This window comes from Chelonoidis abingdonii, chromosome 10 (genome assembly GCF_003597395.2).
Source record: "Chelonoidis abingdonii isolate Lonesome George chromosome 10, CheloAbing_2.0, whole genome shotgun sequence".
Classification (NCBI taxonomy): domain Eukaryota; kingdom Metazoa; phylum Chordata; order Testudines; family Testudinidae; genus Chelonoidis; species Chelonoidis abingdonii.
In genome coordinates this window covers 64,422,571-64,437,114 of record NC_133778.1, presented here as the reverse complement: position 1 = coordinate 64,437,114, position 14,544 = coordinate 64,422,571, and the positions used below count along the sequence as shown (strand labels likewise).

At 37.7% G+C, this 14,544-nt stretch overlaps 1 protein-coding gene across 5 annotated transcripts in view; it reads left to right on the top strand.

The window, feature by feature from the left end:
* SLC35F5 (solute carrier family 35 member F5) overlaps nucleotides 1–14,544 on the top strand; it is a 42,755-nt gene that overhangs the window by 13,428 nt on the left and 14,783 nt on the right. For 4 of the 5 annotated variants that reach the window (XM_032783752.2, XM_032783753.2, XM_075070266.1 and 1 more), the window contains 7 exons: nucleotides 928–1,009; nucleotides 1,877–2,067; nucleotides 3,968–4,049; nucleotides 5,683–5,770; nucleotides 7,414–7,478; nucleotides 7,851–7,955; nucleotides 12,010–12,169. In XM_032783752.2, the coding sequence (XP_032639643.1) occupies nucleotides 928–1,009; nucleotides 1,877–2,067; nucleotides 3,968–4,049; nucleotides 5,683–5,770; nucleotides 7,414–7,478; nucleotides 7,851–7,955; nucleotides 12,010–12,169 (773 nt within the window). The remainder of the gene's footprint in view (nucleotides 1–927; nucleotides 1,010–1,876; nucleotides 2,068–3,967; nucleotides 4,050–5,682; nucleotides 5,771–7,413; nucleotides 7,479–7,850; nucleotides 7,956–12,009; nucleotides 12,170–14,544) is intronic. The other variant, XM_075070265.1, reaches the window with a different exon arrangement.

Genomic DNA, 14,544 nt, shown 5'->3' with positions numbered 1-14,544 from the left:
TCAAAATGACTGAAAAGCATTTAGTTAAAATGGCAGTGATGTGTCATGCAAGAAATCGTGCTACTTACAGTGGGAGATGTGGGATCTCTCTGAAATAAAACATTAATTGAATTTAGATTGGACTATGAAAGAAATATCAGTGTGTCATACAAGGGATACATTCCCAGGTTCAGCTCAATTTTTGCAAAGCAAAATGTGGAAAGCCAGAGATAAATCCAAACAGCCTTCAAATCCAAGGCTGTGCAACAGTGATTCAGCTGGAGGTGAACACATTAACATATCGTAATCCCATTTTACAACTTGAAAGAGAAATGGACTGTCATCTTTCCTCCTCTGAAATAAACTGCATAGGTGATTTTTGTCAGTCTTCGTTTTTAAATCTTGTTGGGACCTGCATGCTAGTTGTTATATTTGGACTGGTCTAAAATATTAACTTGTTAGAAGCTTTTAGTTATTTATTTATTTATTTTTTAAAAAGGGTTTACTTATTGGATTTAAAATACATCTCTACCCCAATATAACACAACCCAATATAACATGAATTCGGATATTATGCAGTAAAGCAGTGCTCCGGGGGGCTGCGCACTCCAGCGGATCAAAGCAAGTTCAATATAATGCGGTTTCACCTATAACTCAGTAAAAAATTTTGGCTCCTGAGGACAGCATTGTATCGGGGTAGCGGTGTATATTCTAAAATAGGTTGGTCATGTATTTTTATATATGTACTAGAAAGTGAAATAGCTTAGTAGTAGTGAAGAGACTTGGTAGAGAGATGGTGATACTGCTTAAAAATTCTGACTGTCTTGCTATTTTATGGAACTTGTTGTTCCTTTAATATTTTGTTTCCAGGTATCCTAAGATAACAGATTTGCTAACAGTTTCAATGTCTGTTTAACTTCATATGCTACTTGTCCTGCTGCATTTCAGAGTGAACCTTTGTATGTTCCTGTAAAGTTTCATGACTTAGCAAGTGAAAAGAGTGGCAGTGCTAATAGTGATACTGAAAAAAGTGAGTAAAGACTTCAGAATTTCAAAATGCTCTTTGGTACAGGGACTATTTTTGTGTCTGTATTGCCCCTCTTGTGGTTGCAGAGCTAGCTCCACCACTATCCTGTTCCTGGTCTCTGTGAGCAAATCCCCTCAGGTGTCCGGCCTCATTTATTTGCCTTTCCTGGAATTTTGGGATTCCCGCTCACACACTTTTAGAGTTAACCTAACTTTTAAGTTTAGACCAACAGCTACGTTGGTCAGGGTTTAAAAAACAACAACGTTTTAATGGATAGCTGTGCATATTGTCAGCTACCGCAGTATTAGGTACTATAGAAAAACCTGAGACACTGTTATAATTAGTATTGTTCAAATGAAAACAAAAGCAATAACTCTTGTTTGTATATAAAAGTTACCTGTCTGATGTAACTATTAGATTCTTTGACTCATTCTCCAAACCTGAAAAATCCTCCAGATTCCTACTGAAACTTCAAAGATCTGTGTAAGGCTCCTACCCTCAGAATGCTATATATTACAACTATCCTTTTCTTACAGTTTAGCATAACTGTATGGGGTACTTTTTTTCCTGAGAGACACTAGCCAGACTCTTCAACAACACAAGATAGTTCCTCTTGCCTGTTTTTGTTGCCTCTGTAGCCCTGCTTGACTAAATAGCAAAACATCAAGTGAAATCCTGGCCCCAGGGTGAAGTCATTGACTTCAGAGGGGCCAGGGCACCATCACAGAACTGGAAAATAGAAGTTCAAATCATTATTTGTGAACTTCTGTAATCAATGGGATCAAACATCACTTTTTTTTCTTTTCTGTGTAATAGCATGAAAAGTTGAATGATCATGTGCCACTTTTTTTTTTTTTTTTTTCCCTTAAGCTCCCAAAAAGCCTCGTGTAAGGTTCAGTAATGTTATGGAGATTCGACAACTTCCATCAAGCCATGCATTGGAAGCAAAGTTGTCTCGCATGTCATATCCAACTGTTAAGGAGCAGGAATCAATATTAAAAACTGTAGGGAAACTCACTGCAACTCAAGTAGCAAAAATCAGCTTTTTCTTTTGCTTTGTGGTATGTCCTTTGTTCTTTAAGAAAATTAAGTATAGCTACAAATATTGAACTGTTTTACATAATAATTAACATGAACTTGTATTTAATGTTGGCGTGTGCTCTATTTTTTCCGTGTTTTTCTCATTTTATATGTGTGCTAAATACAGTATGACCTCTCTTATCTGCACTTCCCTAAAACAGAACTCTGAACAGTACAATGTGTTTTCAGGCTTGCATTTAATTGTAGTACAGGTTCTACTGCTGGCAGGGCCATTGGAAATTATGTCTTACTCCATTCTTCGGAATGGATGTGGTAAGTCACTCACTAGTCTTGCCTGGGCAGAAATCCAGGGTTACTTAAACACCAGCTGTTGTTTCTTCCTTGTATAGGGGAGTGGGGCTGAACCCTGACTGTACCCACATCTTTGTGGCTATAGCATGTAGAACTGCCTTTCAGTTTGGGGGTGGAGGAGGAGAAAAGACCTATAAATGCAGCTTTTGCCCTGTTCTCTTTCTGTGGAACATCTTGAAAGCTGCCACCACGTTGTCTCTCTCATCCTGTGGCATTATACACAGCCATGCAGTGATATGAAGATGTTTGGCTTGGTGAAGAGGATATCCTCAACTCTCCCCAATGAGAATAGGTAGGGCTGCAAGATATCTTTATCCTCATTAGCAGACTGGTCATCTTCACATACTTCTGCAGCATTTCTCAATGTCACGGAAACACAGAGGTGAGAGTGGCATGTTTCCTAAGAGCCAACACTGAGGAGGAGGATAACATAGCAGTGGTGGCCCTTCTAACAGTGGCCCTACTGTAGTGCTAGAGACATTTTATTTAAAATATGGTTAAGAGCAAGCCACACATAGCTCTTTGTACAGCAGGAGATACTTCATGGGTATAGTAGCTCAGGAGGTGGCGTTTAACTGGTGTACTGACCAGAGGAAAGTGATCTGGCTACTGGAATTTCTTGAAATGGATGCATATATTGAGTGGATGTCCACAGAATTTAAAGGAAAACTAGTTTCATATGTACGTAAAAACTATCTGGAATAAGATTATTCTTTCCTTTAGTTTACAAACAAATGAAATGATACTGCTCTTGCTTTTGCAGTTGCTACTAAAAGGTACCTTGGCTGTGTCTACTACTGCTGTATTTTTCATCTTGGCCATCATTCAGAAAGTAAAATCTTTTTTGAAAGAATTTTTGGGAGAATGGTAGTTTCACTAAGAATATCTTTGGGATAACATTATTAATGAGCTTTTGCTCACTAAATGATCTAATATTTACCGTTTACAAAATATTTACAAACATTTTAATCCTCACAGAATACCTGTTAGATAATTGATCTAGACACTGTATTATGTCTGTTTTGGAGATGCTTGTTTGTTTATGTACTTAAGATGTTATAGGACCCCAGTATATGAATCAGTTTAAATGGGGTGATAGTTAACTTAACCTTTTGAGATTTATGGAAATATGTAGTTTCTCTCAGTTTTTGCAAACAGTTTGAAAGTGATGACTTCAAACTAAGTTGTTAGCTTTTTGGTTGTTGCTGACTTGCAGTTGCCATTTTCACTGATTATCTCTAGTGTGTTGTTTTTTTTAAAGTCTGCAATAATTACTTTCTTGTAGATGCCACTGAAGCTGTTCACGTTGCCTGTTTTCACCTCTGCTACTTAATACCTCTACCTCTTCTTAATAACAATTAGAAATTGATATTGTTATTTATAAGACAAAAGGACTTGTGTGACAGCCTTGTTCTGATTGATTTTTGTGTATACTGGTTCAAGTGATATCTCTGGTAAATATAAAAAAATCTAAAAATTGCAGGAGTTAATGCACAGGCAGAACAGACTGTTTTAATACCTTGTGTGATTATCCATTTATTCATTTAAACTACTTTCCTTGTTCTGCAGTGGTTTTTGGCAAACTTCTCTTATCAAGAAGCACTCTTACATGCACAAGTTGCCATAGTTAATATCCTATCTTCAACCTCTGGTAAGATATGAAACGTGCATTATAAGAGCTACTGAAATAGCTGTTTATAAATTAGAGCTCTTTTTGTTACGCCAGCACTATTTCATTAAATTGACTATTATGTGTATCTTTGAGAAGCGTGAAGTTTAAAAACCAAACATGATGGCTTAGAAGCTTTCCGTATATTGTTGCAAATTATTTTACTATCTTTATGTCTTACCACTTTGCAACTTGCATTCTTTTGTCTTTATATAGCTCTACGAGTACATTACATTTTTATAGTTAGAAAACTTTTTGGATTCCACAGAAAGCTGACCTTTTAGGTGGTTGCAACTTATTCTTTAAAAAAAAAAAAGAAAATTCTTCACATACAGAAGAAATTGGTGTTTTAAAAGTGAGCTTCTTTTCTTGGACATGGTGCCACACCTGAAATCGGTGTGCAATTTTTCCTTGGTTTTTTTTTGTCTTTAGGATGATAACTATTGCAGTTTCTATACACTTAAGTTTTAATTGGTATGAGAACAATAATATTTGCAATGCAATTGTTTTTAAATGGGGAGGGGGACAGCAGTATACTCCCTTAGGCTATATGTATTGAGTATTGTGGATGTGATCTGAACCAAATGGCACAGCTGCTGTGCTATAAAGAGCTAGTGATAATATGACAGGTCTGGGTTACAATAACCCAAAGAAGGGTGGGAGTGAAAGTAATTTCAGTGGAGGCTCTGCTGTATACCCTGACGCTGGTCACTGGAGGCATTAAGGGCATAATTCTAATGTTAGTTTTGTGAATTTTAGACTTGCAGATCTCCTTTAAGGAAAAAAATCTGTTTTTGAACTGAAAACAAAACAAAAATCTAGCACTCTTTCAAGTTTGCAACATAAAAACAAAAGTTTATTTTACAGTGGTAAGTTTGCAGGGAATGTCATAATTAGAACTAATCAATTCCACTGTTTGGAGGGGTGAAAAGAAATACCAAGCTACAGTGTTTTTAAGAAATGGTTACGCTCACCATTAAAGTGTCTTAATTTAAAATTAGATGAGCTCTTTTTGTGTCTCTCATATTTCTGTTGACCCAAAAACTATAATTTATCCCTACTATGGACATCAACAAGTTTTCTAAGCAGGTTTTTTTACATGTTCAGTGAGACTGTCTAATTTTATCATAGCATGACAGACGCTAATTGCTCCACAGTTTTGCTTTAACGTGTAATTAGACTGTCTTTCAAAGCTTATACTTACATTTATTGCAACCCAAAAATAGTGCACTGCTTTAGTTATTGCTATTTAAAAAGCGTAGTTGCAATATACACTGGTTTTTGACATGGACTGATTTCTTTTTGAATTTAACTGAGTTTATTTCCTTTGCATGTTTAAATTGCAGTCTTCATTTTTGTTAAATGTATTTTTACTTGTCTGGGGCATAGATTTTGAATTTCAATTTAGACACTGTAAACATTTCAGCAATACAAGAAAATTAAAGACAAACTGACATACTAATTTTGTTGCAATAATTCAGATTAAAAGTATGGAAACTAATCTGAAGTGATTAGACAACATTTAAAATAAATTGAAATAGTGGTAGTACAGTTTATTGAATAGATTAGTAATAAAGCTTGAAAAGATGTTACACCTTTTTATTTTCTCTTACAGGACTTTTTACCTTAATCTTAGCTGCAGTGTTTCCAAGTAACAGTGGAGACCGGTTTACTCTTTCCAAATTGTTAGCTGTCGTTTTAAGGTAGGAATATGAACTCTTTAATCTCCAACCACCTTCTCTGACCCTACCCTAAAGAAGCTGGTAAATTTTTTAAGCTGTTTGAGAGAGTTCAATTTATTTGGTGAAGAATGTTGTTATATCAAGAGGAGCAGATCTTGTTCTTTAAAAACTTTTTTTTTTAAAGAAAATAAAATGTAGAAGTGTCTGTTTAAAATTTCACCTTTTTTGACAACTGCTCTGACCAGGAGTCTCCTCCCTCTAAATATAAACCTTTCTTTAATAGAATTCCCTATATGCTAGTTGCTGAAGACTAAGTAATTGAGGATTAGGGTTAAGACACTGCTGGAACCTTGTGGTGTTACTAGTCTGCTCGGGAATGACTTGTTTTGCTATATGTTTTCACTTGAACCCATTTTTGGGTCAGATGACTTTAGTGTGCAGTATTAGAGAGCTAATTTGAAGTTCACCTAATTTTGACTTTCTTTTTAATGTTTGTGTCTGAAAGTTGTGTGCATGATACTTGAGTAACTTCTAAATATTTAAATGGGTTAGGAAAAAAGATGCTGTGATATATGGGTAATCTGGTTAGTTTCAGTTTTCTGCTATCATTCAAAACTCTCAGCTGTCAGATTTTATAGATCTGCTCTGGACTTTTTTTTTCTTCTCCACTATCTGTCAGTGAGGTTTTGGTCAAGTATATAGTGTGTATACGAAAATGGTGATATGCTTCAGATTCTTTTGTTTTATTAGTCAAAGTGAATGTACTGCTCAACTGTAATGGGCAGGGCATCTTTAAGCAATTACACCTCTACCCCAATATAACACCTCCCAATATAATACAAATTCGGATAGAATACGGTAAAGCAGTGCTCTGGGGGGGCGAGACTGCGCACTTTGGCGCATCAAAGCATGTTCAATATAATGCGGTTTCACCTATAACGCGGTAAGATTTTTTGACTCCCAAGGACAGCATTATATCAGGGTAGAGGTGTATGTTTTTGTGGTCGTTTAACCTAATTTAAGATATAAGCATAGCATTTGGTTATAAAATTATTAGATAATAAATACTAACACATTTATCTTACTGATAGTTAATTTTAGATTTTGTTTTAATGCAGATGAAAAGCATTAGATGTTTAATGAAACTTAATATCGTGTGGAAGCAGGGAAAGAAAGAGAGGGTTTAAGTGCAGCCATTTAAGTGTCAGAGACAGAGCAACTGTTCTGTCAAGTCTTAGCCTGATATTGGGAGACCTGTAGAAGCAGGGCTCATGTCAGAAGCGAATGGAAAACAGCAGAATAGTCAGTGTGACCTAGCCTTGAGATAACGATGTTTGAGAAGAGAAAGTGAGAAAACACTGGAATAGATAGCAGATAGCCTAAATAAAATGCAGATCTTGAATTAATGCACATCATTTCTGATGTGTCAGCTTTGTTCTCACAAAGGGCTGATCAATAGTTCAGGGAAGTCAGTGCAAAGAATCACATTGATTTAATTGAGCTCTGGAGTAGGCCTTAAAGCACAGGTTTACCAAAAGCTAGGTTCAGTCTAATTACAGATATATAAAACTGGTGTCTTTATTTGTTGCTGTGCGTGTGTGAGACAGTTTAAAAAAAAAAAAAAATCTGTGGTATGCCTAATAGTTGATCATGTTTTTTCCTAGCATTGGCGGTGTGGTACTTGTTAATCTATCTGGGTCTGAGAAATCTCCAGGAAGAAGTACAATAGGTATATAAAATATTTTTTAAATTTCATACTGTAAATTGTAATACCAGGGAAAAAAAGCATTACATTTATAAACTGCTCAAAACTACGGGGTGGGAGAAGGAAGTGCAGTATAAATCTGTCATGTATTAGAGTCTGGAAGATTGACTGCTGGAAATGGCTTCTTTTGAGGAATGTTTATTAAATACCCTTTCAATATATGCATGTAGAGGGTCACATCTTCCTAAGTTTAATTCATTATATATAGTAATGGATTCTATAATGAACTGTTACAATTAGAAAATTGCCCAGTAGAGGGATTTAAGTATGATAGTCAGATTCATAACACTATGCCTAACCCATTTGTCTTAAAACAATATTTTTCATTGTTTACAGGTTCCCTGTGGTCTCTTGTAGGAGCAATGCTGTATGCTGTCTATATAGTTATGATAAAAAGAAAAGTAGACAGAGAAGATAAGCTTGATATACCAATGTTCTTTGGTAAGAACAGCAATATTTTAATATAGCAATGACGATATTGAAAACTTTCATTTATAGAAAAACTAAATCCCTTGCTTTTCAGGCCCCAATCTTGTAAACACTTAAACGTGCACATAAAGTTAAGAATATACGTGTTTACAGGTATAGGGCCTTAATCTTTGAGTATTCTCAGTACTAATCCGTTCTTAGGGCCTGATTCTGAGGAGTGTTGAGCAGCAGCTCTCACTTTAGTCAATGAGAATCTCAGGTGCTTGATACATCTCCGTGTAAGGCCATCAGTGATAAAGTGAGTGAGCCTCTGTTGCTAATTCCTGTGATGTATTTTTATATTGAATAAAAACTGGATTGGTATACTGAACTTTTTGTTGTAGTGCAGGTTTTGTAGTGAGCAGTTCAGTATGGTCCTTCACTTTGCGATGCCATAATTTCTGAAGTCCAGATTGTAAACCAGAAGCCATATATGGTGCCATAGAGCCTTAATAACCTGCAAAACTGTAATGTTGTGTCCCTGCCTCTGAGCAGACTTAATAGCAAAGTGCTATTGTGAGTTTTCATATTAGCAAAATTTCAAGTGTACTAGCATATTATGAAATAAATAAAAACTAAATGATGAAATAAATGACCATAGTTCATTTGTGTTCAGTTGCTTGCTAATTCCCAGAAATCAGTAATTTGCAGTGAGTGTCCCAGTCTTTGTGCTACTTAGTGAGACTTTAAGGAACTGCACCTCTACCCTGATATAACGTGACCCGATATAACACAAATTTGGATATAATGCGGTAAAGCAGTGCTCCGGGTGGGGGCGGATCAAAGCAAGTTCAATATAACGTGGTTTCACCTATAACGCGGTAAGATTTTTTTGTCGACCGAGGACAGCATTATATCGAGGTAGAGATGTATCTGCAAAATTAGTAATCTACAAAAATATCTACAAAAAGTGGAAACTGATGAATTGCTAAGGAGGTGTACAAAAGAATGTTATAAGCATGTAGGGACAAAATTAGAAAAGGTAAGGCACAAAATGAGTTACACCTAGCAAAGGACATATGGCAGTAAGAGGATGTTCTTTTCATCTTTCTCTTGTGCCTAACATACTGAGAGTGTAGGTCCACTACTTAGAGGGGAAGGAGAGCTAATTAATGCCATCAACAAGGCTGAAGTTTTTATGCCTCTTTTGCTCAGTCTTCATTAAAATGGTTAATTGTGACCAGATACTCAATACAAACAATATTAATAACAAGGGGAAGGAACACAAGCCAAAATAGGGAAAGAACAGATTAAAGAATATTTAGATAAGTTGGCAGGGCCTGATGAAATTTATGATAGGGTACTTAAGGAACTCTAAATGAAGTAATCTCAGAATTTTTAGTGATTATCTTTGAAAACTGATGAAAGACAGATGACGTCCCAGAGGACTGCAGAAGGGCAAATATAGTACCTATCTTTTTAAAAGGGGAATAGAAAAGTCCTGGGAGATTACAGACCAGTCAGTCTAACTTTGATACTTGGAAAGACAGTAGAACAAATTATTAAACAATCAGTTTGTTAGCACCTAGAGCAGGGGTAGTCAAGAAATTTGGACCTTGAGCAAGAAATTTGGACTTTGACAAAATATAGGCTAGTCCTGACCTAGAGAATAAGAGGGTTATAAGGAATAGCCAGCATGAATATATCAAGAACAAATCATCCCAAGCCAACCTAATTTCTTTTTTTGATAGTGTTACTGGCACAGTGGATAGGGGGAAGCAGTAGATGTGATGTATCTGGATTTTTAGTAAAACTTTTGAAATCCCACATGACTTTCTCGTAAGCAAACAAGGGAAAAGCAGTTTAGATGAAATTACTATAAGTTGAGTCCATTTAGTGGGGTCCCAGAGTCTGCTACAGTTCTGAGTCTGCTACTGTTCAATATTTGCATTAATTACTTGGATAATGGAGTGGAAAGTATGTTAATAAAATTTGTGGATAACACCAAACTGGGAGGGGTTGCAAGCACTTTCAAGGCCAGGCTTAGAATTCAAAACTGCCTTGACAAATTGGAGAATTTGTGTGAAATTCATTAAAGACAAGTGCAAAGTACTTTACTTTGGAAGGAAAACTCAAATGCACAACCATGAAAGAGGTGATACTGCTGAAAGGAATCCAAAGTTTATAGCGAATCACAAATTGAATGAGTCAGCAATGTGTTGCATTTGTTAAAAAGGCTAACATCATTCTAGGATGTGTGTATATATAACAGTGTCGTATGTAAGACATGGGAGGTAATTATATTATTGTATTCAACACTTGTAAGACCTCAGTTGGAGTATTGTGTCCATTTCTGGGTGCCACGCTTTTGGAAGTTGTGGCTAAATTGGAGAGTCCAGAGGAGAGCAAAAAAGTTGATGAAAGCTTTAGAAAATCTGACCTGTGAGAAAAGGTTTAAAAAATTGGTCATGTTTAGGCTTGAGAAAAGAAGATTGAGATGGGACCTGATAAGTCTTCAAATGTGTCAAGGACTGTTATAAAGAGGACAGTGATCAATTGTTCTCCACGTCTACTGAAAATAGGACAAGAAGTAATGGGCTTAATCTGCAGCAAGAGAGATCTGGATAGGTTATAGGGAAAAACTTTCTATTTACACCTTTGATATAAAACTGTCCTTGGGAGCCAAAAAATCTTACCGCATTATAGGTGAAACTGCATTATATTGAACTTGCTTTGATCCGCCGGAGCGTGGAGCCTCATCCCCCCGAGCTCTGCTTTACTGCATTATATCCGAATTCGTGTTATATTCGGTCGCATTATATCGGGGTAGAAGTGTATATGGATAGTTAAACTCTGAAATAGACTTCCAAGTAAGGTTGTGAAATCTCCATTAGAGGTTTTGAAGAACAGGTTGGACAAACACCTGTCTGGGATGGTCTAGGTTTAGTTGGTCCTGCTGCAGCACAGGGGGCTGGATTTGATGAGCTTTTGAGATACCTTCCAACGTTACATATCTATGATTCTGTTATTTCACTTGAGAAGCAGAACTGTTGTCCCAATAAATAAAGGATTTGCTGATCCTCGTGAGGTAGACCATATCTTTTATACCATCATCTTTTTCATTGGCAGCACTATTAGCATTCCTGTGGCAACTCCTGCAGTTACTTTTATCAAAAAGTTAAGGTATTGAATATATATTTCAGTTGTCTTGTTTAAAGTAATTTTAACAGTTGGAAACAAGTAAAACCAGCACCATGTGGTCAGCTAGTTTTTCCAGACCCACAAGTAAGTTGTTCTTTGATCACCAGTGGTTCATGCATCAAGCTTTGAAACCCACAGTAGTAGTCATTAACCTGGAATTAAATTCCCAATCTTTTTTTCCAAAGTTTAATCTTTTAGTTCTCTTTTCACATGTAGGCACTGACAACCTATTTTCTCAGACTCATATTTTCTTCTTATGACTCTTGTGTAACTGTCCAATGAACCCCTGTTTCAAATGAACAGTTTGGATTCAGTCAGGGGTGCTTACTGACCAGCACCACTTTTTAAAAGTCCATGATACAGCGTTGTTGTTGTTGTTGTTTTAAACTGTTTTATTCCTTGTTACTAGACCAGCTGTCGTACTGTGACCCTGTGTTGGAGTTGAAAAAAGCTTCAAGAGTCCTTCTCAATAGTTATGGGACCATGTCCCATCTAGCCTTTAAAAAAAGATAGTGGTTGTGACACCCTAGATTCCCCATGCTGTAGATCATCCCTATTGCTAGTGTAAATTCTGTCTTGTTGGAACCTTTAAAATGGAAGATTGCTTTACTTGTGGAAAGCCAAATACGCATTCTGAACTTGGAGAACTACTAAAAGCCTAAGAGTGTCTCATATTGTAAATATTTAAAGTATTGCTTACCATTTGCCGTTAAAGATTCCTGTATTCCTTTTCCCAGGAATAGGAATAACCTATTAAGAGAGTATTTCTGTAGCTCTTGCCAGACATTTGAACTGTAAGGGAAGCCAAGTAAGAGGAGAAAGAGGTAAATAAGGAATTATGATGAAACTGAAAGGAAACTAACATTAATTTGATTTTTATGTTCAGGTTTTGTAGGCCTCTTTAATCTGCTGCTGTTATGGCCAGGTTTCTTCCTACTTCATTATACTGGATTTGAGGCCTTTGAGTTTCCCAATAAATTGGTATTGATGTGCATTGTCATTAATGGCCTTATTGGAACAGTTCTGTCAGAATTCCTCTGGCTGTGGTATGTACTGTTTACTTCATATAAGTTGTCCTCTGATACATTACTTAAAAACTGTGAGTTGCTGCGGTGTCAGAATGATTAGGCTGTGTTTTTGTTTTCCAGTGAGCGATAAAGGCAGTCTGAGTTAGAGGAAGTCATCTGATACATCATAAAGTACGGTTTAAGAGCAGTTAGCCTGATCATTGTAAAGAGAATGGCTTGAGATTATAGAAAGAAACTAGTGTACATATTATTTAGGACTAAGAAGAATAAACCCAGTAGTTTAATAGTTTTATAATTGGCAAACGATATAAAATTTTTATATGAGGAAAGATGAAGAAATTTTGAGGATCCTGTTTATACTGAAATTGTAGTGTTCTTCTGCTGAAACAATACACTTACAAAAAAAAAAGTGAGCATTAATCATCTTGGATTATCTGAGTTTGTTATAACTATTATTTAAATTCCTGGCTCTTGCAATATACTGGCAATGCAAGAATCCTATCCAGTAAATTAAGTACTTCCATAGTTTAAAAGTTTAACTAAATTAGATCTTTGAAAAATGATTGTACTGGTATCTTATTAGCTTTCATTAATCACTAGGAGATGAGTTGTGAATTACCAAGTCAGTAAACAAAGGAAATCTAGGATAATGTGTAATGCGGATGAGTCAGTAACAGTGGGAATTGAACCTGAGACTTCTGGGTTTAAGACCATGGTCCTCTCCAGCATGAGCAGAAGAACTAGGATGAGAGGTTATTCTTTGTGTACTTGTTCATGTAAATTCCAATCAGGTGTGGTAGACCTCAGAGAGCTGAGAGCGGTACATCTGGCATGCCAGACTTTCCAAGCCCACCTGACAGGTAGATGTGTATCAGTCATGACAGACAACACCATGGCAATTTTTTATATCAACAAACGAGGGTGCACGCTCCTCTCCCATTTGCCAGCAAGCCCTCATGCTGTGGGATTCTGTGTAGAGCACTTGATACACCTGCAAGCATTGTACCTTCCTGGAGTACAGAACGAGTTGGCGGGCCATCTTAGCAGGTCGTTCCATGGCCATGAGTGGTTCGTTTGCCCGGACATCGTGAACTCAATCTTCCATTAGTGGGGCTTTCCCCAGATAGACCTGTTCGCCATGCAGTACAACAGGAAGTGTCAGCAGTTTTGCTTCTTCCTGGATCACAGACCAGGCTCCATCGCAGATGCATTCCTCCTCCCCTGGGGAGGATATCTCCTATATGCGTTCCCGCCCGTTCCTCTTGTTCACAAGGTGCTCCTCAAGCTACAGAGGAAAGAAGCTTCAGTGATATTGATAGCTCTAGCTTGGTCCCACCAGCACTGGTACACATCACTCCCGGAAATGTCAGTGGAAGTTCCAGTTACCTTGCCGCTCTTACCGGACTTACTAACTCAGAATCGTGGCCGTCTCCAACATCCGAACCTCACAGCATGGAAGCACCATGGCTGAACCCAGTGGAGCTTTCTTGCTCTGATCATGTCAGACAAGTTCTCCTTGGCAGCAGGAAACCCACCACAAGAGCTACCTACCTTGCCAAGTGAAAGAAATTTTCAGTCTGGTCAGTGCAGCACCTTTCATCTCTGACGCTTGCCTTGGTGCTACTTATACTGGACTGTCTTCTCCACCTCAAGCAGCAGAGACTGTCTGTGTCATCAATTAAGGTTCACTTGGCTGCCATCTCTGCCTTCCACCCACATGCAGAGGGATGCTCAGTCTTTGCCAACCCATTGGCCAGCTGTTTCCTTAAAGGTCTCGACAGGCTACACCCGCAGATTGGACAGCCTGTTCTGACTTGGGACCTCAGTTTGGTCTTATCCAGACTTTTGGGGCTGCTATTTGAGCCTTTGGCGATTTGCTCCCTGCTCTCTCTCTCTCTCTCTCTCTCTCTCATATGCAAGGTGGCGTTTCTGGTAATGATAACCTCAACTAGGCAGGTGTCTGAGCTCAGGGCCCTAACATCAGAGCCTCCTTACATGATATTCTATAAAGACAAGGTTCAGCTCAGGCCTCACCCGGCTTTTCTCCCGAAGGTTGTCTCCCAGTTCCACATCGACCGGGACATCTTCCTCTCGATGTTCTATCCGAAGTTGCCCTTGAGTGACAGGGAGCAAAGGCTTCACTTATTGGATGTCTGAAGAGCGCTAGCTTTCTACATTGAGAGAACTAAACCATTCCAAAAGTCTGTCCAGTTATTCATAGCAGTGATGGACAGAATGAAAGGTTTTCCTGTCTCTTCTCAGCGGATTTTGTCGTGGATCATATCCTGCATCTGTGAGTGCTACAGCCTGGCAGGGGTGCCTGCTCCTTCGATCACTGCACACTCCATCAGGGCTCAGGCCTCTTCAGTGACGTTCCTAGCACAGGTCCCCAC